This window comes from Melanerpes formicivorus, unplaced genomic scaffold (genome assembly GCF_026170545.1).
Source record: "Melanerpes formicivorus ecotype bairdi unplaced genomic scaffold, bMelFor1.0.p_v2 SCAF_29, whole genome shotgun sequence".
Taxonomy (NCBI): domain Eukaryota; kingdom Metazoa; phylum Chordata; class Aves; order Piciformes; family Picidae; genus Melanerpes; species Melanerpes formicivorus.
The window spans coordinates 4,295,066-4,317,101 of record NW_027142381.1 but is presented as its reverse complement, the minus strand read 5'-3'; the positions used below and the strand labels follow the sequence as shown (position 1 = coordinate 4,317,101).

The window sequence follows — 22,036 nt, the reverse complement described above, 5'->3', positions numbered from 1 at the left end:
TTGCAGCAGGCACTGAGGAGATGGGTTTGGACTTGCTGTGTGGCTCTTGGGGATGAGAACAGGCAGGTTAAATTAGATGTGTGATCACTGGGAAGGGCAGAAAACCCTCATGGCTCCTGTCTCTGGAAGGGGTCCACAAACGTTACCAATCCCCTTTAAAATTCTGTGTGCAGTTTCAGGTTCGAAAGCAAAGCTCTGAGTTTGTGGCACACACGATTAGGTCAGCACCTTGAAGGGCAGCAGCTTCACTGCCCAGCTTTTGGAGCAGCTCTGGTTCCCTCCTGGCCAGGGACAGTAGGCCTTTAGGGCATGGGACAGCACTAATGCTCAGACAGTACCAAACCCCCTTCCAAGTTCACCCCAATGGGACTTGGTAAACCTCCTCCCCAACTCCTCCTTTGGGGTTTTTTTTCCTTTATAAATCATTATTTCAGCACCTTGCTGTCTGTCAGATTGTCTGTTTCCCCAGACCTGTGTCCTTATTGGAGAAGAGCAGCCAGGCTGTGCCCAACTCATTCATACCCCAGAAAGAGGTGAGAGGCCTTGAGCACAAGCCCTACGAGGAGAGGCTGAGGGAGCTGGGGTTGCTTAGTCTGGAGAAGAGGAGGCTCAGGGGAGAGCTTATTGCTGTCTACAACTACCTGAAGGGTGGCTGTAGCCAGGAGGGGATTGATCTCTTCTCCCAGGCAACCAGCACCAGAACAAGCGGGCAGAGTCTCAAGCTGCACCAGGGGAAGTTTAGGCTTGAGGTGAGAAAGTTCTTCACAGAGAGTTGTTAGCCATTGGAATGTGCTGCCCAGGGAGGTGGTGGAGTCACCATCCCTGGAGGTGTTCAAGAGGGGATAGGATGTGACACTTGGTGCCATGGTTTAGTCATGAGGTCTGTAGTGACAGGTAGGACTTGATGATCTTTGAGGTCTCTTCCAAGCTTGGTGATTCTGTGAAGCCAAGAGACCCTTCCCCAAATTCCCTTTGGGACAAGCACCCACCCTGTGGCTCCCCACGCTGCTGGCCGCAGCCACGCAATCCCCACGCACTCGCGCTGCATGAACCCAGCAGAAGGGGCAGAGGGACCAGGCCTCTCTTTCTCTCTTTTTATTTTCTTCCTGCAAACAAAAATCAAGAAATAATAAAAAGCAGTCCTCGTTGATACCCGTAGCACACAAGCAGCAGCGTTTATAATCAGTCTGTGGTTTAATGAAATACAGCAGCAATTCCCAGTCCTCTCCCCAGTGAGCCCCAGCAAACATTTCTGTTTGGTTTCTATGGGAGCGGCCGAGTCCCACGGAGACATCTTTCACATCATGAGCTTAAAGAAAATTCATCACAAGTGTCTTTATAAAATGTTAACTTTGGGCTGTAACAAACTGGGCTCGTGGTTTAACAGCTTCAAAGCTTCTGCTCGGAAAGACAAGACACGTCAGAGATGGAAGCTTCCTCCTGGCTTTACACCGTTTTCATCTTTCTCCCTCCTAGGAGCTACCTAACATCCACCTCTGGCTGGCAAGGGAGCTGCCAGGAACCCTCAGAGCAATGATACCCTGCTGAATCTCTGTGGTGCTGGGGGGGGGGGGGGAACAGATTTCAGTAGTGATGAGGCAGCACTCATAGTTCAGGAAAGCATCTCAAAATCCCTTTCTCCACCAGGGAGACCCTCCTGAAAAGGAGGCTGTAGACAAGAGAGGGTTGGTCTCTTTTCCCAAGTAACAAGCAACAGGACATGAGGAAACAGCTTCAAGCTGCACCAGGGGAGGTTTAGGTTCAGTGTTAAGAAAAAAAGTCTTCCCTGAAGACATCGCCAAGCCCTGCAACAGGCTGCTCAGGGAAGTGGTGGAGCCTCAGTTCCTGGAGAGATTTAACAGATACACAGATGTGGTGCTGAGGGACATTGTTTAGTAGTGCCCTGCCAGTGCTAACAGCTGGACTTATCTTAAAGGTCTTTTCTAACCTGAACAATTCTTCTGCAACAAGAGCTTTATGCTGGAGCCAGAGCTCAGGATGCCACTGACCTACAGCTGAAGAGACAGGGAGGCAGCCAGATGCTGCAAGAGCAGCCCTGTGAACCCCAGCGGCATGTGACCATCTCCATGAGGGAGAGCTCAGGGCAAAGGGGGATCCCTGGCCTTTAGGTTACTCTTATTTCTGGCCCACAGACAAACCTGGAGCACCAGGCTCTGCTCACCTGCTCTCTTCCCTGTGTCCCCTCACTGAGTGACAGTGGCACAACTGGATCCCCATGCTGGGCGCCTACGGTGCATGCAGTGTCTGCTCTCAGAGGCTGTCTCTGGGAATGAGGCAGGTCAGGGTGTGTGTTTCTCTTTAGAGAAGATGTGGTGGGGAAGGACAAGAAAGGAGAACAAAGGAGAAGGAAGGAGAGCCCACCAGCAAGAGGTTGCTGCAGAAGTGAAAAGGGTTGGTTTAAAGAAACAAACTCTCACTCCTAGGACAAAAGGAAGTATTTCAGTATAGTTTAATAGTAAAATGATTTCTATTTTTCAAGCAATGTCCCACCTGGCTGAGCCTCAGGAGTACTTTTGCTTCCCGGTCCTGCTGCACCGGGGCAAAGTCTGCGAGGTTGTAGCTCTCAGGGCAACAACCCCCAACACCAGCACCTCCCAGGCACCAAGACCACCTCCACAACCACCACAACACAGGATTCTGCTCGGATGCTCTCTCAAGAGAAGAGCAGGAGTTTAAAAAAAAATCAGCTTTTGGTAACAGTCTGGGTTCAGGTTTGTAGCAGGCTGCCGCAGAGGGGAGCTGGCAATGGTGTGTTGAGTAAAAAGGTCTGCGTTCAGGTACGCCTTACAGGGGCTAACGCGGCAGGACAGCTTAACGTCACAGCACGGCCCTAGATGGAGTGGGGACAGCAGGGAGGCTGTAAGGGAAGCAGCATCAGCCCCAAACCTTGGCTTCCAAGAGAACGTGTTCAGAAAACTATTGCATGAAAAGCCTCAGGATTCTCGTTCTTTCATAGCTGTATATTTACCAGTTCTTCACAAAGACTGCAGGAATACGATAATAAACAATAAATTAGGACTTCATGTTGCTATCATTTTGGCATAACACAATCAGGCAAGTTTCTTCTTCTTCTTTTTTTTTTCCTTTTCTTTTTTTTCCTTTTTTTTTTTTCCTTTTTGCTGTTTTTTACCATAAGGCAGCACAAGCCAACAACGCCATTTAATCCCTCTTCAGTCAAATTGCTTCACTTTGCTAACCAGAGTTACCACTAAAGAACGGCTTCTAGTACACTTGAAAAAGAGAACTTAAATAATGACAGAAAGTGTACTCAAAAAACTTACGTGAGGAGGCAGGGAAGGGACTCTGCTAAGCTTTGAAACCTAAAAGATTTGTTACAGCCCAGGACCTACAGCTCTAAAAAAAAAAAACCCAATCAAACCAAAACCAAAACCCAAAACCGAAAGAAATGTTTCCTAATTTATTTCTTTGCTTTTTTTTTTTTCCCCCTCTCTGCTTCCATTTACCAAACCAAAAAAAACCCAAACCCCGACTTTTTAAGAATCTCTAAGCCAACTATGACATCACTTCAAAACTTGTTAATTAAATTCTTCTTCTTTTGTTTTTTCCCCCCCCTCCCCCTCCCCCCCCCCTTTCTCCTTCTCCATTTTGGATGATGTCCTGTTTCATTTTCTTTGTTGGTGTTTATTTCAAACCATGCTCGTTAAGGAAAAGTTCAAGGAGCAAAGACTTAAGGCTTTGTTTTTTGTGTGTGGTGTGTTTTTTTTTTCCTGTGGTTCTTTTGTTGGTTTTTTGTTTCTTTTTTTATTCTTTTGTTTGTTTGTTTGTTTTTTTGTTTCTTTTTGTTTGTTTTTTTTTAATTCCCAAGGGCTGTGAGGGAGGCCAGTGGGTGGCAGAGGCCAAGTGGGTTCACCCATACACAATGCTACTCAAACCCACACTACCAGGCGACATTCATACAGAAATATTACACTTAAAAGTTACAGTGTAGAGCAATAGTTTTTTTTTTTTAGCCAGTGTACATAGAAAGAATCAATGCTTTTATAGTTTGTGGTTTTTTTTTTTTCTCTCCATTATTTTCTCTCTTTTTTGTTTGTTTTGTTTTTAATTTCCAAACTTGGTTGTGATCATTACGTTCAAGTATTAAGTCTCGTCAACAGAGATGAGGAAATTTCTATACTTACAGCAAATTCAGCTGTCAGAAAGGAAAGGTGTGTTTGGGTACACTGAGAGGGGGGAGGAGGGGAAGAGATGCTGAGGTCACCCAATGGTTAGTGTCCTGTGGTCACTGACTTGTCTAGCTGCTGGAGGTGATGTGGGAAAGGAACAGGAATTAGGCACCGAGACCCTGGGGAAAAAAAGGATGTTATGAATAGTTCTGTTCAATCTGTGGAGTTTGGATGGAGAGGAATGTGGGATCCTCTGCCCCACAGCAGCTTGTGAGAGGAGCTTCACATCAGATCAACTGTGTCCTCTCAGTGCTGCTGTCACAGCAGGACATTGCTACTTGCCCCCCCCGACCAACCCTCTTACTGCACTGCAGATGAGCTCCAGTTAGGCCTCCTCACCATGAAATCAATTCTAGCTACGAGAGAAGCAGCTGAACCCTTTTTGGAGTTGTCAGTGGGTCTGGATTCCCTTCACATCAGGACAGCCAGACTCCTAGCAGCAAGGGGGTCCAGGCAAAGTTAGCTCTTACGCTGTTGAAAGAGGAGAGGGGAAGTGAAACACGATGCAGAAAAAAGGCCGCTCCCTGTGGCAGCTACACTGCCTATGCCCCTAACTCGCCAATCTCCCCTTCCTCCATACCCTGTCTGCTTGGGGGGGGTGGGAAAAAAAAGTGTCAGAAAAATCTGCCAGAGCCTTTTGACTTTGGACAAAGTCTAAATGATAAACACAGGCATCTCAGTAAGAAACAGCTGAAATGCTTCCCTCTTATTAATGCCTAAACACATACCCCCAGCTAGCTCTTCTCAGACGTAGGCTTCTTTTTCAATTAAATAGGCCTCTAGACAGTGCAAATGGTCAATGTTTAATGCATTAATGAAATGGGCTTTCGAGTTGAAAATAAGCCCTGCTTCCTGACAAATTCTGGTGCTCTTAATCTTCAGAGGAAATTGAGATGGAAATGTAAGCAGCTACACTACCTCGCTCTTGACAGAGCCGGCGAACAGATGCGAAACCCTGCAGCAACTCAACATCAGTCCAGCAAGGAGCTACGAAGCAGAAGGCAAAAGCTGCACAAAGGGGGATTCTGTGGTGAGGAAATAGCTGTGGCGTGAAGTAGTGTAATGAAATTCTTTGACACAGAAGGCATGTTAAATATTTGATGCACAAAGGAGACAGATAACGTGGCAGCAAAGCTTTGCAATACACAGGATGTCGTCTTCCAATGGTTACTATAATGATCACACAAGTTTGCAAGTTAAAAATGCCTTGCTTATTAATTAAAATTAAGACTAAACCTATATTTTTTTTTTATGGTGGTGGTTTTTTTTTCTGTCTGTGAAAGTGACTGCAGCCTATCTATACCCTGGGTGTTGAATATGAAGATTTCGACTATCGGTTGGTTCAGGTGCACGGTTCATGGGAGGCCGATGGACTTTTCCCAGCACGGCCATGCTCTGATCTCTGAAGCAGGACTGCTGGAAGTCCCCACTTAGGTAATCCATGGTCTGCATCACATTATTCTGGCTGGATGGACCAGCTCCAGCTCTGTAATGAGTTCCTCCTGCACAATCTAGTGGTGCTCCTGCTGGCTGTCCCCCATGGAAAGGCATGGCAAGGTCCTGGGACCCAGAGCTGTCACTGTTGGGTGTGGGCAGAATGTTATTCCAGATGGGTTGGAAATAGTGCCCGTTGGTGTATGGCAAGGGTCCCTGCAAACCATTCACAGGTGGAGAAGGTGTGGGCTTCTCGATGGGGGGCTTCAAGCTGAAGGACTGGCCCATGCACAGTTCTTGAGGGTAGTTAGAAGTTTTGCCAGGGAAACTCTGCCCTGCCATCTCTCTCTGAGGGTGCTTCCCTGCGAGTCCAGCAGGCCCACCAGCATCCCCACACATTTGCTGCAGATGTGCAAGCTGGTGCTGGTTCCAGGCGACCGGTTTGATTTCGTTCTGGTAGGCAGGCGGCACCCTGTTGATATTCACCATGGGCACGTTAACAGAGGCAGAAGGAATAGCAGCAGCAGCATGGTCGACAGGGTTTACTACACAGGAAGGCATGGGTGTAGGGACATTGTGAGTAGATACCCTGGTACTTGCATTGATAAGCAGGTTACGACTTATAGGGCTGGGGTTTGCAATCTGTCCCTCGCACACTGAGGTAGTGCTAATGCCAGCTCTGGCCTGGCAGAACTGGTTAATCTGGTGCACAATGCTGCTCAGGTCCGGTGGCTGGTTCTGCTGCAGGGTGGCAGCCATAGAGAGGGGAATGGTTGAGGTAGACACGGTCACATTCGGCGGCGCGTCTGCATCCGGCATCTTTCTGCTTCCATGTAAACCTGGCTGCAGCAAAGGATTCGGGGGGTGCTGCAGAGTCTGGTGTGCCATGGTTTGAGGATGCTGCAAGCCCTGCGGCTGCTGCATATTCTGAGGGTGCGGCAGCGCCTGCGGCTGCGGTATCCCCTGAGGGTGCGGTAAGCTTTGTGGCTGTGGGATCCCCTGAGGGTGCTGCAGAGCCTGTGGCTGCGGGATGCTCTGGGGGTGCGGCAAAGTCTGTGCATGCTGGAGAGCCTGCTGGCGAGCGAGCGCCTGGGGGTGGGTTAAAGTGCTAGGTGCAACGTACGGCGTGGCAGGGGGGTTCATCATCGCCTCCGGCAGCAGGCGTGCGCGCGTCCCGTCAAAGTCCTTGACGATTCCTTTCGCTGGAGATTTGACTATGGCCAGCAGGCCTGTCTTGGTGGTGGCCTGGGACGGGTAGGGACTGTACCTCTGGCCCGAAGTATCAAGTCCGTTCACAGTACGGCGAATGTGTTTCCTCTGGGGAACCTTGACACTGTTTGGGAAAATCTTTATAGTCAGTGGATTGTTGGCGACCTTCTTAGCATAAGCATCCAATTCTGCTGGGGTAGGATACTGTGCAGATCTCATTTTCCGTGTAGTGTCCCCTGTGGAGAAAGGAAATTCGTCAGTATGGATTCTGGGAAGCAAAGGGATCAACCTCAGGGCGAGACAGTTGCACAACAAGGGTAGAAAAATCTCCAAGGAATCAAGAGGCAAGAACTTCATCTTCCCAGACCAGTGGATGGTGTACCAGGTACCTCATTCCCTTTATTACCTGGTGACCAACACAATCCCCAATTCAGCTTAAGGCAAGACCTGCCCAGGGAAGCAAATGAAAGCAGTGTTTTCACCAGAGGATGTTTATAGTTGGACAGAAATAGGTAACACACTAAGAACATTGGATTGTCTCCAGCTTGGATATTTCTTACAGTGGTGGTGGGCTAGTTTCTATTCTTGTCATTTAAGGCTGCCTCCCCAAGGCTCCTCAAGTCATTCTCAGTAGCTTCAATGTGTAACTCAGAATCAGAAAGTTATGAATTAAACACCAAACCTGTGTGATGCTAAAGCGGGAATCATACTGCAGTGGGCAGACCCTGGCTGGATGCCAGGTGCCCACCAAAACAGCTCTATCACTCCCCTCCTCTGCGGGACAGGGGAAAGAGAACAGAATGGAAGGTTCACAGGTCAAGAGAAGGATGAGGAGATCACTCACCAACTACTGTCACAGGCAAAACAGACTTGACTTGGAGAAAGTCCTTTCATTTATTACAAGCCAGGGTAGGATAACAACAAACAACACTAAACCTTAAACCCCTTCCTCCCAGCCTTTCCTTCTTTCAAGGCTCAATTTCACTCTCATTTCTCTACCTCCTTCCTGCAAGTGACAGGGAATGGATGCTGTGCTCAGTTCACCACACATTGCCTGTGTCTCTCCTTTCTCCTCAGGCAGGACTCCTCACCCTCCTCCCCTGATGCAGCATGGGGTCCTTCCCACAAGAGACAGCCCTCCAGGAACTTCTCCAGCCTGAGTCCTTCCCATGGGGTCACAAGTCCTGCCAGCATGCCCACTCAAACATGGGCTCCCCTTTTCATGGGTCCACAAGCTCTGCTAGAAGCCCTCTCCAGTGTGGACTTCCCACAGAATCACAGTCACCTTCAAACATCCCCCTGCTCTGGCCTGGGGTTCTCTACAGGCTGCAGGGGTACAGCCTGCCTCACCATGGACTTCACCAGGGTCGGCTGGGAAATCTCTGCCTCCTCCTCCACTAGCCTTGGTGTCTGCAGAGTTGTTTGTTTCGCATTCTCACTCCTCTCTCCACCTACATTTGTGCAGGTTTCTTCCCCCTCCTTCTTAAATATGGTCTCCCAGAGGTGCTGACATTGTCACTGAGGTCTTGGTCAGCAGCAGGTCCATCTTGGAGGGAGCTGACATTGGCTCTATTGGACATAAGGAAAGCTTCTAGTGGCTTTTCACAAAAGCCAACCCCTGTGGCCCCCCCTCCCTTGATTACCCAAACCTTGCCACACAAACCCAATGCACACATGAAGCACTTCAGCTCAAGCCTCCATTTACATCAGAGTTCTTTTCTGGATGCTGACATCTGAGAGCACTTTAAGTGTTTTTTTGTCCATTAGGAAGCCCTTGTCAGTCCAAGTTCAGCAAATGGAAGGAGGCTACAGGCACATTATTTTATGGCTTGCAATTATTTCTTCAGCTGAGTTTTCAGTGTGGCACCTTGATAAAGACAGCATCTTTGTATCACACAGGAAAATTACCTGATTACCTCCTAAGATTAAAAACACCCCATTTCCCAGACAGACAAAAAGATTTCTGGAGACAGGGCTGTGGTCTCACTTACTCCAATTTACTGAATACTTACCTGGACCACAATCTCAAACTGCTTCTGCAGAAAAACTTCAGAAATCTAGGGAAATGCTTGTGCCTCTCTTGCTATAACCCTGTTCCACACAAAGAGTTGGGCAGTTTCCCTGCCACAGCTCTGCTGCCTAACTCCTACAGGACTGCTGCTTTAGAAGTGATTTTATGATCTTCAAATATTGGCTTGTGGCTTCGGCAATCTGATTTTCATTTTGCTTGATTCCCCCACCTCACAGCCCCTTGCAAACAGTTTAATGGGGAAAACCTGGCCATCTTTTTCCTAAACTTTTTAGCATCCCTGAAAAGTTTATTAAATTTCCATCATCTGCTGCTGGGCTGAGAGAAGTGGAAATGTGGCAGCCAGCTCCTCCAAAGCCCAAGAGCACCCCGGCCCCACATCTGGCCCTCTGACGCAAGGAAAGCTAATGCTCCAGCAAAGAGGTTGATGCTCCCAGGCAAAAAGCTCTTCCTCTTGAAAACCCACCTCTGTTTTAAGCAAATTGCCTCTGAAAGTCTCCTGAACATGAGGAGCAGCTCGCTCTCTCTCTGCATCCTGCAGCTTCTTGTCTTCCCAGGTGAGGGACAGCAGCACTGCTCTAAAAGCACTCACTTTCAGAAAACAAGGGTCAGGAAATGGAAAACAGGATGGGAACCCAAAGAAAGGGTAATTGCAGAAACATTAAAAACACCTTTTGTGAAATAAGAAGCTTTGCAAGAAGGTTGGTTGGCATCTCTAGCACAGCATGTGCCACAATGGTGGTTATGCTCTCACTCCCCATGCTGCCCAAACATGGGCACATACCACTCTTTCTCTTAATCAAAGGAAATGCTCATTGGATACTAACCTCAATATTCTCCCTGTTCATATCCCTGCACCTGCCACTGCAGGCAGGTGGTGCCTATCTGTCCTTTTGAGCACTCTGCTACGCTCTTAACAGAGAGAATCACCTCAATAGCCAAGGCCTTTGTAAACTCCCAACCTTTGTTTTTCACACTGCCCACGCTCATAAGTTCTGTTTCCTCCCCAAGAGATAACCCTTAGAAACTCACCATGAAACAGAGAGGAACCATCAACAATGAACAAAGGAATCCACGCCTGTCTGTAGTATGGTTTATGTTATGCTTATAGCCATTGTCACATAAAGCTTTTCTCTTCAGATGAAAAATGAAGCAGATGTTTTAAAGACACCTTTACCATCAAAACTTTCCATCCTGGTTTACCTTTCCATAGGCATATCAGCTAACTGGTTGGTAAACATAACCACTGAACAGATACACTAAACAGACTTTTACCCAAGCATCTACTTTTGTGTTATGTGGGAGCTGCGATGGAACCTTTTACAAAGCAGCTAAACCGCTGGAGTTTGAACAGGCTGTGGCTATCGGTTACAACTCATCTGCAAGTCCAAATCTGGAAGAACTCCTTCCTCTGACAAGAGAAAATAACCCCTCAGTCCAGCTTAAATGACACATCAGCTTCAAGCTTGGCACCCTATCAAATGGCAAACCATCTTTTAAATCCCTTGGGCAGGATCTTCTGAAACCAACCACCATTTCAAACAGCACCTGTTTTGCATGCAGCCAGGATTATGCTCCTTTACTATGGTCTACCTTAGCCATTCTACTCAGGCCTGAAGGTGATGTCTTTTTTACTGCCCCAATGTGCTGCTTAAAATGTGCTTTGCTAGTAGCTCCATAGGCAACTATAATAATTAAGGCAGCAGGAAAAATTAGGAGCAAGGCATTATGGGGCAAGCAAGAGTGAATATCCCACACAAATATCCTACAAACCAAACAAATATCCTACAAACCAGGAAAAAAACATTTAGTTCTGGTAACTAAGTGAGCTGAAAGGCAGTTTTAACAGACTGAGAGCAAATGTTGGTGTTGGAACACATTCATCATTTGTGTGCAAGGATTCTAGGTCTGGCCATCAGATGATGAGGTGGATGGCAGATGAAAAGAGTCACGTTAAGAAAACAATGAGATGAGCTCCACAAAGCTACCTAATAGTAAATGTGAGGCAGAGGAGTTTTGCTGGAAGGTAATTATTTTGTGTTTACTATGAGGCAAAGCTGTGCATATGAGCAATTATGCCAATAAATTGGTGAGCTGCAAGTTCACGCTCCTGCTAATCCCGTGGCAACCAATTCCTCTGGTCGCATTCCGGTGCGCGTCTCACTGCTGGAGCTGTTTTTATCATCAAATGAGATCATTCCCTGTCTCACCTCAGCACCGCTGCAACATCTTTTGAGTGCGTTTCACATGAAGGCTTCAAGGCCCCCCTGATTTTAAAACTGCCTATGGTTAGATTTTCATTAATGTTAAACAAAACGCAGAGAGGCCTTCAGGATTCCAGCCCTAATGAGAGCATCTGCGTTGGGATGAGTGCAAAACAGCTGTGCCCACCTTCTGCAGACAAAACACCCCTCAACTGCAGCAGTTTCTCTGCAGGCTTTACAGAAAGAGCTCTCACCCCTAGAAAGAACTGGAGTTCACCAATGACCCCAAATTTAGTCCCAACCTGCTCTTCCCTTTTTGTCCTTCTTGTCTCTTCAGTAAGCACCTTTCACCTTGACTTTACAGCACTGCCACAGAAATTCACCCCTTGTGGCACTGTTGCTCCATCCAACAGTGGCTGTGGACACTGCCCAAACAGTCTTGCCTCAAGTATCCCAACTGACTGGCCCGGTTTATATACTGAAGTCACTGGGAGGAAGAAAAGAATATCCATATGGAGTCAGTGAGAAATCCCCTGTGTGAAGAAGGATGAATTTCAGGGTCAGCCTTCCCTGTGCTGCGGGCTGGAATTCAAAGTAAAATACTGAAAACCAGAAGTCCTGTAGTGATCAGCTTCTGAAGGAAAAAAAAATATGTGCATATTAATCTACAAAATTCCTACTGCACAGACCACCCTTCAGAAAAAAAGCCTCTTATTTGAAAGAGAATAAAGAAGGGGGAACAAAAAAAAACAGGAAGATAATTGAGCTAATGTGGATTTTAAAGCATTAACAAAAACCCTGATCCGGAAAGCGACACTTAAAAATTATTAATACAAACACTGTTAGTTTGAATAAAAGCTATCATGTGGAGTTCTGTGCCTTTGATAAGAGCAACAGCACTATTATTAAAGCCTGCTTCCAACCCCCCATCAAAAGTCACAAGTCACTGTTCATTAAAAATGCTCATTAACTCAGCTTTCCCTTGGCCAGGGGGGAGACTCCTTGTGCATATACAGTATGGAGAGCAACGCACCAATTAATCTTACACACATCTGCAGCAGGGGTGAGCGAGGGCTGCACGAGCAGTTTCATTTTCCATATAAATCAGAGCAAACTGGAACAGCTGAGCATTACCCCTGCCAGCCAGTGCCTGCCAGCTACTTTATGTCCTAAATTCCTTTAAACGCACTACCCGGAGCTCTTCGCTAAGCAGGATACAGCAATGCTTTCAGTGCAGGGATAAGCAGTTCTCAGAAACAGCATCAGGTACCATCAGGTTCAGGAACTGCCCACATACCATAATGCTGCCTCATAAACGTGCAAGGAGCAAATACCTGATCTGTGCACAGCTACCCTCGTATGAACCTCAACAATCTGCTTTCAGAACTAAGCTTTCCCGTTCACCGAAGACACTTCAGGTAGCGCAAGGACCTTGGTACCTTCTCACCACAGCTGCCTACCTTTTGAATGAGCATGTGTCGGTCAGCAAAGCTTGAACTGGAAATGGGAAAGAGAAAGTAGGGGAATGCCCAGTTTCAAGTCACCTGAGGAAGTCCTTTAGTGAGTAAAGTTTGTTACTATTGCTGAAAAAGCCCATTGCTGCACAAGTGGCATGGGGAAGCACGTGTGTGTACACAAACCAGCATCATTTGCTTCTGGCAGGACCAGGGCTTCAAGCATGTCACCCTTAATTGCAAAATGATCTCACCTATTTTCAGTAGCATCACAAGGCCTTAACATCTTAACAGTGTAGCCAATCCCTTGGACTGGGAATTACTTGGTTTTAGAGAGCAATGATCTATCAGCAAACTGAGGGTACAGGGATTTCCCAATGTACATTTCAAATACAAAAGGCAGGTCACAGCCCTAAAGAGCCAAGTCCAGAGACCTTACACAGAAATCTTGTTTGTTCAGCTGAAGTTTCAGGAATGCCCATGTGATAAAGAGGAGAGACAGCATGATTTAAAAAATGACCCAGCCAGTAAATTACATTCCCAAGCATAAGTGGCTCTTAAATACCAGTACAACTACCAAAAAAGGGACTGAAGTTATCAAAAAAGAATTATCAGAGGACTCTGAAGATGTATTTTCAGAGGCACCAAAGAAACATCAGAAAGAAGACAGAAACTTTGAATTTTAGTAATTTGGTCTAGATCACTAAATGTTTGCAGTGTATGCCCCAGGTATGTGGAACAACAGAGCCGCTGACCTCAAAAGGTTTACTTTAGCCTGATCTGACTTTTATGGGTGCCTACAAGTGATTAAACAAATGGAAGTGAAAGAGAGTCAGGAAAAAGTGTTAAGAAGCAAGTCAGCTGGCACACTTTTAGCACATGTTTTCAGCAAAGAGGCACGAATCTGACAGAAACCTCACTTGCATTTCATCTTGCTGTGGTTAAAATTAACCTTTATAAAGCCAGGAAGGGGGGGGAGAGAATTTGCTGTGCACACAGAAACCTCCACAGCGATTTCTCAGAGCCATTATTGATGGATGATGCCTTGAAGGCACAACAAAAGAAAGTCTAACATTAAACAGTTTTTCCACCTTATCCTAAATGTTTGTGTCACAGCTGTACCAGAGCCAGATTTAACAGTTAACCACATCCTGCAGACAAAACGTCACTCACATTTCTGAAGTCCAGTGTTCATCTGCGTGTAAGAAAGAAGCTGAAAGGAGAGGTCACCTGGTCCTGGCAGACAGGCCAGCATGGCAGACAGGCACTAACACAACATGGGGCATTCACTCCTCTGCACACTGCAACAACAGAGAGACAATTCAAAGTTATAATACAAGGAGGAACAGAGAAAAGAAAGCGGCAGAGCGCCAGCCCTGGGAGAAGGCCTGACCAAGCACAGATGCACAACTGCTGCTCTGGCCCTCGCTGCACCTTGGAGCAGCAACGGAAATACTTCAAGAAGTGGGTCAGCAGCAGGGTTAAAACTAACCCAGCTGCCTCGCTCTCCTCTGCTGCTTGACACGCAGAGGATAACCCATAACTCTGTCCTCAGATTTCAAAAGGTGGTTGTTGTGACTGGAAAAGAAACCACCAGCCTTCATTTTACTATATATTGAAATGTGCTGGCTATCTACCAGGTATGGCCAGAGCATGGCCTCTGGAGAAATCCTGTCAACTGCTCTCTTACGTTTAATAAAAAGGCATGGCATGCAGAAATGGAAGGCAAAGTATGCAGCACTCTGCCTCGTGGCAAGATTAAGCTGCATGCTACAGCTTGTAATTTCTGTGGTCCATTAGGCTGAAAGATGAATGGCTACAACTTCCCCCATGTCAGAGGAGACTCACTAACCTGCATGGCTCTGGGTTAGACAAACAGCAAGACGTGTCTCCTGCACAAAGGAGGTGCAGAGGTGCCACCACCCTCTGCTGTGGGGTTTGGCATTTAGGACATCAAACTGTGAAATGAATGTAAGGAGCACTGAAGCTCTTTACATCCAAACACTGCACAGCTACCCTCAAATCCCATCACGGTGTGTGAAGGGGGGTTCCCAGCACCAAAGTTAATGCAGGCTCCCGATCATTACTAGCATGACAGAGAGAAATGTGAGATGGAACAAGGTCTCTAGAGGGCTCCCAATGCAAGCCCCTGCTCAAATCCCCTCTGTCACAGCTACTGGGGCAAGCCACATCCAGCCATGAGCACTTCAGAAGGCTCTAGGAAACAAAGTGTCTGAGTCAAGCTGGGAAAAGCAGCAGACTTTTTCTCCTTGCCCAGATCTCTACAGGATCAGTGCTGCTACACATGGAGTGTTTTTGCCAAAACACCTGAGCAGCAGCTACAAAGGCCTTGGGGCTTGTGTGTGACCCCCAAAAGATGGGAAGAGTTGAAGGCTTCAAATGTTGCAGACTGATTTAATGTCAGTCATTGTTTCACAATCCCCAATAAAAACAGAGATCAGAAGAGGCGAAGCAGAAAGCTTGAGACCGACATGAGAAGCCACGGTTGCAGAAACCCTGCTGAGGCCACTTCTGAAAAGAGTCACAGTGCTGAGGACTGCACAGGAGATGTGAATGAAACCCTTGGATGACACCTGACACGGCAGCACTGTGTCCTGGATAGCAGCACCGCTGCCTTCATGCTCCAGAAAGCTCTGAAAGCCGATTTCTCTGCAGGGACGTTTTAAAGACATTCATTTGAAACCTAACCTCAGACCATCGTCACAAGTCAGATTGCCCAAGGAGTATCTGCACCACTACAGGGAACAAGCATGGACTTAAAAGATTTCCACAGCACAGCAATCACTGGGCAGAATTAGCTCCACGTCTGCCTGCATCTCTGTGGTTCAGCACACAAAGGCTGATTAAACCGATGGCCAGGAATATTCAGACAAATATTAATTTACAAAAACTTCTTCATCTTCACTGTGTGAGTGCCCTCAAAGGCTGAGCGCTGCTGAGCGAGCTCATTAAGTGCCACTGTGACTAACAATTAAAAATAGTTGTGGGAACTGAATGTCAGCTTGACAACTCCATGCTATTGCCCATTCATCCTCCTCACTCGAAGCAGCAGTGACACAGTGCCAGGAGAAAACACTCATACAATCCACCAAGCTAGAGGGTCTACAATGCAGCTACCAAAAGAGGTTGACATCATTCTCCCTTTCAGCCCTAGGAGACAGTACTGATCTGCACTACCAGAAGTTCAAGAGGTGTATTTGCAAAACCTTGTAAAATAAATCCAAACTCTGAGTTTTTTTCCTTGCCCTCTGTAGGAGGTGGAGTGCTTGGGAGTCTTTCAGAAAGGAGTTCAGAAATGATGACACATCCAGAACTTAAAGGAATTGTTTTAGGAACTGAAAAGTTGCTTGACCTTTAAAGAGGATTTTCATTTGTGAATATAAGCATGCAATGTTCAGTGAAACTCTGCAAACAGCCTGTGGGCAGCAGTTTCTTGCCCAAATTATGCCCAGCAAGACCAAAAAGACAAAACAAGAATCCAGTTCCTTTTAATCAGAGGACAAAACCACTGTGAGTTGCCAGAGCTTTACCTGAGTAAGCAACATAAACACTCTCAGTCAGCAAGAAAAAAAACCAGTAATTGTATTTTCCTGTTTCCCCCTCATTTCATCAACTTCAGAAGACTGGAAAAAACAAGACCTATTTCTCAGTGAAAAGCAGACAAACAAAATTAAGAGCCTTCACTGCAGTCAGAAAAACCATCAGATCACACACCATTCCCACCTTCACCTACTTTTTACTCCAGTAATGTCTGATGGCAGCCCAAGATTACTTCCCACCTCTGTGTGCCCAAAGGAGCTCAGTGGCCAAAACATTACTTAAGTGATGGCAAATTTGTGTGCAGCCCCAAAAAAGTGAAAAAGGGCTCAGCAATGAGCTCAGCATGCTCTGACTGAACCAGGAGCATGTCTGACAGGCGAGATACACAGAGGGTTTGCTCACCTGACTCGTCATTAACGCTCATTACAGCCTGAACGCTTCGACTCCTGGAGTAAGCCCCTTGCTGAAGTGCCACAGAGAGGCTCAGCAATAAACAGGATAATGGCACATTAGGAGAGAGAACAAGTGATTAAGAGCGGTCACAGCATTCAACTCGGAAGAGCCAGGCTCCTGCCACAGACAGCAGCATTTCTCTGAAGGTCAAAACAGGTATTTACAGAAGCTTTAGCTCCAATACAGAGAGAGATGTTTTAGGGAGGGATAGAGAGGCATGATCTTCCCGCAGGCAGACAATCATTTTAGGCAAAGCCAAAGGTTCATAAGAGACTGGGGTGGCAATAATCATTTTAAAGGAAATAGTGGACACAGAAAACCCATTTTAAGTAGAAGCATAAAATAATTCTTTTAGCTTGATTTGCAATAACCAAATTGATGCCATCTAGGTCACTACTGAGCATTAAAAAAGGAAATTCAGACTTCTGTAGAATTGCTGACTGTAACTCCATTGCTGGACTACATCTCATAATTAAAATCCTGCTCCACTTTTTCTTCTCTAGGAAGTTAATAGTTTCCTGAAATTGAGACCCCAGCATTTGCAAACAAACCCATTTGAAATATATTTGCAAATAAGCCTGTTCATTTCTTCTGGTAGAAATTAATTAACATTTATTCCCTCCAAGATACTCAGCATCTGACTACTGCTTTCTGACCTGACTCTTCTTTGGCATAAGCCAACACAAATACCATCAACTCAGCTAGAATGAACTGAAATCCCCCCATGGACTGCATCTGGGACTGGGGTGGGCATTAATGGCTGACTCCAGCTGATGTCACGCCGAGGCTCAGGTCAGCAGCAGAGGGTCCTGACACAAAGGCAGCTGGGCACATCATCCCCTCCTGTGCTCTGCTTTACTGCTTCTAATTAGTCCAGAGCAAGAGATAAACTGAACTTGGCACATCAAGACTCCTCACCAGCAGACTTGGCTCCACAGCAGCAACTTGTGTGGGCACCAGCACCTGCAAAGCTCCCCATGGGACTGCTGGCCCAGCCCCTTTGAGGATGGGTTGCATGTTACTGGGGGAACTGGAACAGACACAGGGAATGAGAAACAGAGAGATTTTTTTTTCCCACTGTAACAGGCGCTGGAACACTGAGTAACACATCTAAACCAGTCAGCTGCAAACTGGAGAGCAAACTGACCAGCAGGCTTTGACACCAGGGCAGCTGTAAAAGCCTTGAAGCTTTTAAATTGTATTCTAAACCGACCCTGTACGCTGCCAAGCACAGCACAGAGAGCTTTGTCTTGAAAATACATATAAAAGATAAAGTACATTCCTAAAGGAACACAAACTTTAGACTGGAATAAATAAATAAATACCTCCCTTTGAACTAATTTTAATCTAATCTGGCTGCAGGATATAACCTTAACAGCACACGTACTGCAGGATGCTCTAGGAAACAGTCAGCAGGTTTAGACACATGAACAGATTCATCTTTTTTTTTTTCCCCCTCCTACAATTTATTAATAATTAAATCAAAGCATGTTAAGCTTAAGAAGGATTTGCAGTGCTTGGGATCTGGGGGTAATTGTCACATCCCCCATAATGAATGTTATGTTCAGCCTTACCTGCACATCAGGGTGGTTTTTAGCCCAGGCAGCAGTGCCCCCTGCACTGACTTTCAGATCAAGTCCTGCCACCACCGAGGCTCACTGGTGGTAGGTAGGACAGAAGGACTCACCTTCACTCATTACCCTGGGAACATCTTCCCTGTAGAGCCAAGAATGACTTCCAGTAAAACTTACCATGATGTTGCCTTTGCAGACCAAAAAGATATATATTTCCTGGCTGATATTCAAGGTTTGACTCTGCCAGACTCAGTGCTCCTCAGGCCAGGGGGTATTTTTTATGAGCTAGAGTAAAACCTGGGTGTGAAGCAACTCAGTACTACTAGGAAATTTCTAATACTCTAACAGAGCTTTATCATTATATAAACAGACCACATATGCAGAGTTATTGCCAAGCTTTTAAACACACCAGTCTCTGAAGCTCCCAAGAGGCTTTACACAGTAAGCACACAAAGGAAACACTCCCCACAAACCATCCCTGGCCACTGAAATATGGGAAACTGAGCTGGTTCAGACAAAAGCAAGCTGGTGAAGTCTAAAGTTAGGTCCTGAAAGTAAACATGCATGTTTGAAATTCCATGAAATTCCACGATTAACTGCAGGCTTGTTCACAAAGCCTGGGGCCAAGAGGAAGCAGGAGCATCCACCCACACACAAAAGAAAAGCTCCAAACTATTCCAAGTTTCCAGCACCCTGGGGTCCCGTGAGCCGTGCGCGGGTTGTTAAGCGCTTGTGGCTGGCTGCTACGCCTCGCTTCTCCTCCTTATTCACCAGGGAGCCCCCGTGAAGTTCCAGAACCACTGATGGGATTTATGGCAACCCCCGAGCACACGCTGCACATTCCAAGTTCAGCATATATAAACGCTGCAAACAAAAACAAAAACTAACTCGGGTTGTGAAGTTTCTCTGGTACAAATGTCTGTAAGAGCTTGCCAGGAAACATAATTGAATCCGGGCCAATTTTCATGCTCCAAGGGAAACTCAGTGTCTCATTTACCCCCTGGCAGGCTGCTCGAGACCAAATGAGGCTCATTCTTTTCCCCCCCTCTCTTAAAGTAAACGAAAATCTAGGGGTTTCAGAAATTTGTTCGTGTCAACTGCAGAGGCTGAACCCCTGCCACCAACCTCCGTGGTCAATATGACTCTTTGCAGGCAGCCGTGCCTTGCTTGACAGCGTCTAGACTGATCCTGCAGGCTTCCTGCCTTATTTTTTTTTCAACCCAGCCCTAAAACTTCCCTTTATTCTTTGGCACTTACCAGAATGGCCCTTTCCCAGGGCTGCTGAAGAGCCAGAGATAAATCTTACTGTTTCCTGGAACAAAATTTCCAGAGCAGCAGTTTATTCATCACCGGCCGGTAGCGCATCCTCTTAACGTTGTATAAATGGAAACCTGCAAACTAACGCACGGAGGGGGGGTGCCTCTGAAATGGCAATAAATCACACCAGCACCGAGTGGACTTGGGGATAAATAAATAGGAAGAGTGAACAATAGGAAGTCGCCTTTTGTAACAAGCAGAGTGCAGAGTCAGCATCTGCCAGCACAGGACCTTTTGGCTCTCCACGTTCAGGTGGACCTTTTGTAAGGCCCCGCAACAGTTTCGATCAAAATCAATTTTTGCTTCTCGCAGTTTAATTAACTATGATTTTGCTTGTAAACCATTTCACCTTTTATGGTGACCTCCATTTAGAATGTTACTGAGGCAACCAAATTAAATAGTCGGAAGGGAAAGGCAGAGAGAATTTAAATGTACGTGGGGTGCTTTGGGAGAGGAGAGGCACCTGCTGCAGCACAGCTCTGCTCCTCTCCCAGAGCTAGGATGGCAACACTCGACAAGGAACAAAATGAGGAAGCTTTGGGGTAGCAGGACTTAAACTGTTCATATCACACTCCTCATGCCCAAGGGCCACCACTAAAGGCTTCTAGGTGAGCAATTTTGAAGAGGATGTAGTGCAGCAAGAAATGCCAAGGTGGCAGCTCTCAGCTCTGGGTACTGCCACGTGTGACAGCAGCTCCATCCAATTTGCTCTTCAGATAAAGCAGCAGCAAGCTCAAGGTTATGATCTTTGAGTTTAAAAAGCCTTTTTTTAGGTCAGCCCCAGGAGATTGTTTTAAAACACAGTACTATGCATCTGCTGAAGAGTAGAACAGTTGGCTTTAATTGTAAGATGGATTTTTACATAGCTTCTGACCTTTCATCTAATTGAGGCCTAAAGAAGAAAAAAGAAAGAGGAAAAGCTATACGTCACTTCAGTTATTAAAATCCATCAAGCTCAGGCTTTAGCCTTGGGATAACCACAGCCAAAAAATTGACTTGCAAGTAATTATCACTGCTATCTGCAATAAAAGTTAATTGGACATAATTGAACTAAAGCCCTAATCTGAATGAAGCTGTTGCTGGCAAGAAGCCTGCTCCTGCCTGCACTCTGCAAATGAAACTGCTTGCAGTAAAATGGACAAACAAGAGGCCAGTCACACAGTCCAGATTCTGCAAGCAGCTCCTCAGCAGGCCAAGATAAAGCCATTAAGAGGACCTGTCCTCACCAAACACACCCTTCAACACTACCCAAACACAGCCAAGGTGTAAACCTTCAAAAACAAGTTTCAGTTTTACTGACCTCTCAATGACATGGACTGAAACATAAGATTCGTGTCACAAGACGCTGGTTTCATCAACGCCCGAACACTGCAAACACCAGGACAAATAAGGTACTTTTTGAGCAGGTTGAGACACCAACTCAAAAGGTTTTCAGTGCTGACAATTCACCACCTTCAAGCAGTTCAATAGCTGTTCCTGTTGTAGGACCAGCTTCTTTCATCTCCGCAGCAGAGCAGACAATTAGCTGCTTTTTGTGCTCAGCCCATGCAGGTGGCTGGGGGAAGGGAGTGTTAAACTAAATTCCTGCTGATACATCCATTTATATTTTGCATTTTTGTTAACTAACAGACCAGAAAGTGTCCATCATCCCCAAACTACTTTAGAACTTCCTTCCAATTTTAATTATTAACACTCTGCCCTTCACCAAAGCATATCAAAGCACTTAACAAACATCACTGAAGCCACATAACCACTCTTGAAACGGGCAAAAATTGCAGATGACTCCTTTTATAGTGGCTTCAGGCTTTTTGACCAGATTTATGTTAGGAGACTGGTCTCCTGATTGTGGGCTAGCCTATGACAGAAGAGGCTGAAGGAAGTATCTGGCTCACCACAGGTTCCTGACGTAATTTTGGATGAAGCATTTAATTGCCCGATGCCATGGTCGCTCCTTCTTAAAAGGACAGCAGTGGGTGACAGGTTCCTACCACTGAAGATAAATGAAACTGCAGAGCTTTCAATACCACCTTGACGTCTCATGTCTGGCTTACAAGGTCATGGTCCAAGCAGTCTCCCTGGGAGAACTGGAAGCAGACCATTCTTCCCTCACTGCCATTTGCTCACCACTGCTCCTCCACATTTTCACGGCTCGGAACAGAACTCTGTAGCTCAAGAAAGCTTGCAACGGAGAACCAGTGACATCAATTCCATTTCATGACCCAAATCAGTGGCTTATTTTACTTTGCTCAAAACCCTCACCTCTTTTTAAGCCTATTTTTAGATTTAACTCTGTATTCTGCAGCATGGCAGGAGCTGACAGACAGCACAGGCGTAAGTAGGTCTTGCCAGGTGTTGTGGACCACTTCTGAGGCAAAGAGAAGATGGAGAAAAGACAAGTCAGGACAATTATAGGGCCTGGCCAAAGCTTCAAAGGAGCATTTCTGGCTGTGCTTGAAACACATATACTAGTGGTCAGTTATGAGACAGATGAGATGCTCCTTTTACCATGGGAACATACACAAGAAGTAGGAAAATGGACCTGCCTGAAGTCAGAAGCGATTTGAATAACTTTGTATCTGCCTCCTCTGAATTT

General features: G+C 46.2%; 1 protein-coding gene across 4 annotated transcripts in view; it reads right to left on the bottom strand.

Annotated features, from left to right (window-relative positions):
- Positions 1–1,563: 1,563 nt before the first annotated feature.
- The window catches only part of FAM222B (family with sequence similarity 222 member B), a 40,899-nt gene continuing 20,426 nt past the window's right edge, over positions 1,564–22,036 (bottom strand). For 2 of the 4 annotated variants that reach the window (XM_068154556.1, XM_068154555.1), the window contains exon 2: positions 1,564–7,087. In XM_068154556.1, the coding sequence (XP_068010657.1) occupies positions 5,502–7,070 (1,569 nt within the window). In that variant the 5' untranslated portion in view covers positions 7,071–7,087 and the 3' untranslated portion in view covers positions 1,564–5,501. Of the gene's footprint in view, positions 7,088–13,711; positions 13,840–22,036 lie in introns of all 4 variants that reach the window. The other 2 variants (XR_010989335.1, XM_068154554.1) reach the window with 2 other exon arrangements.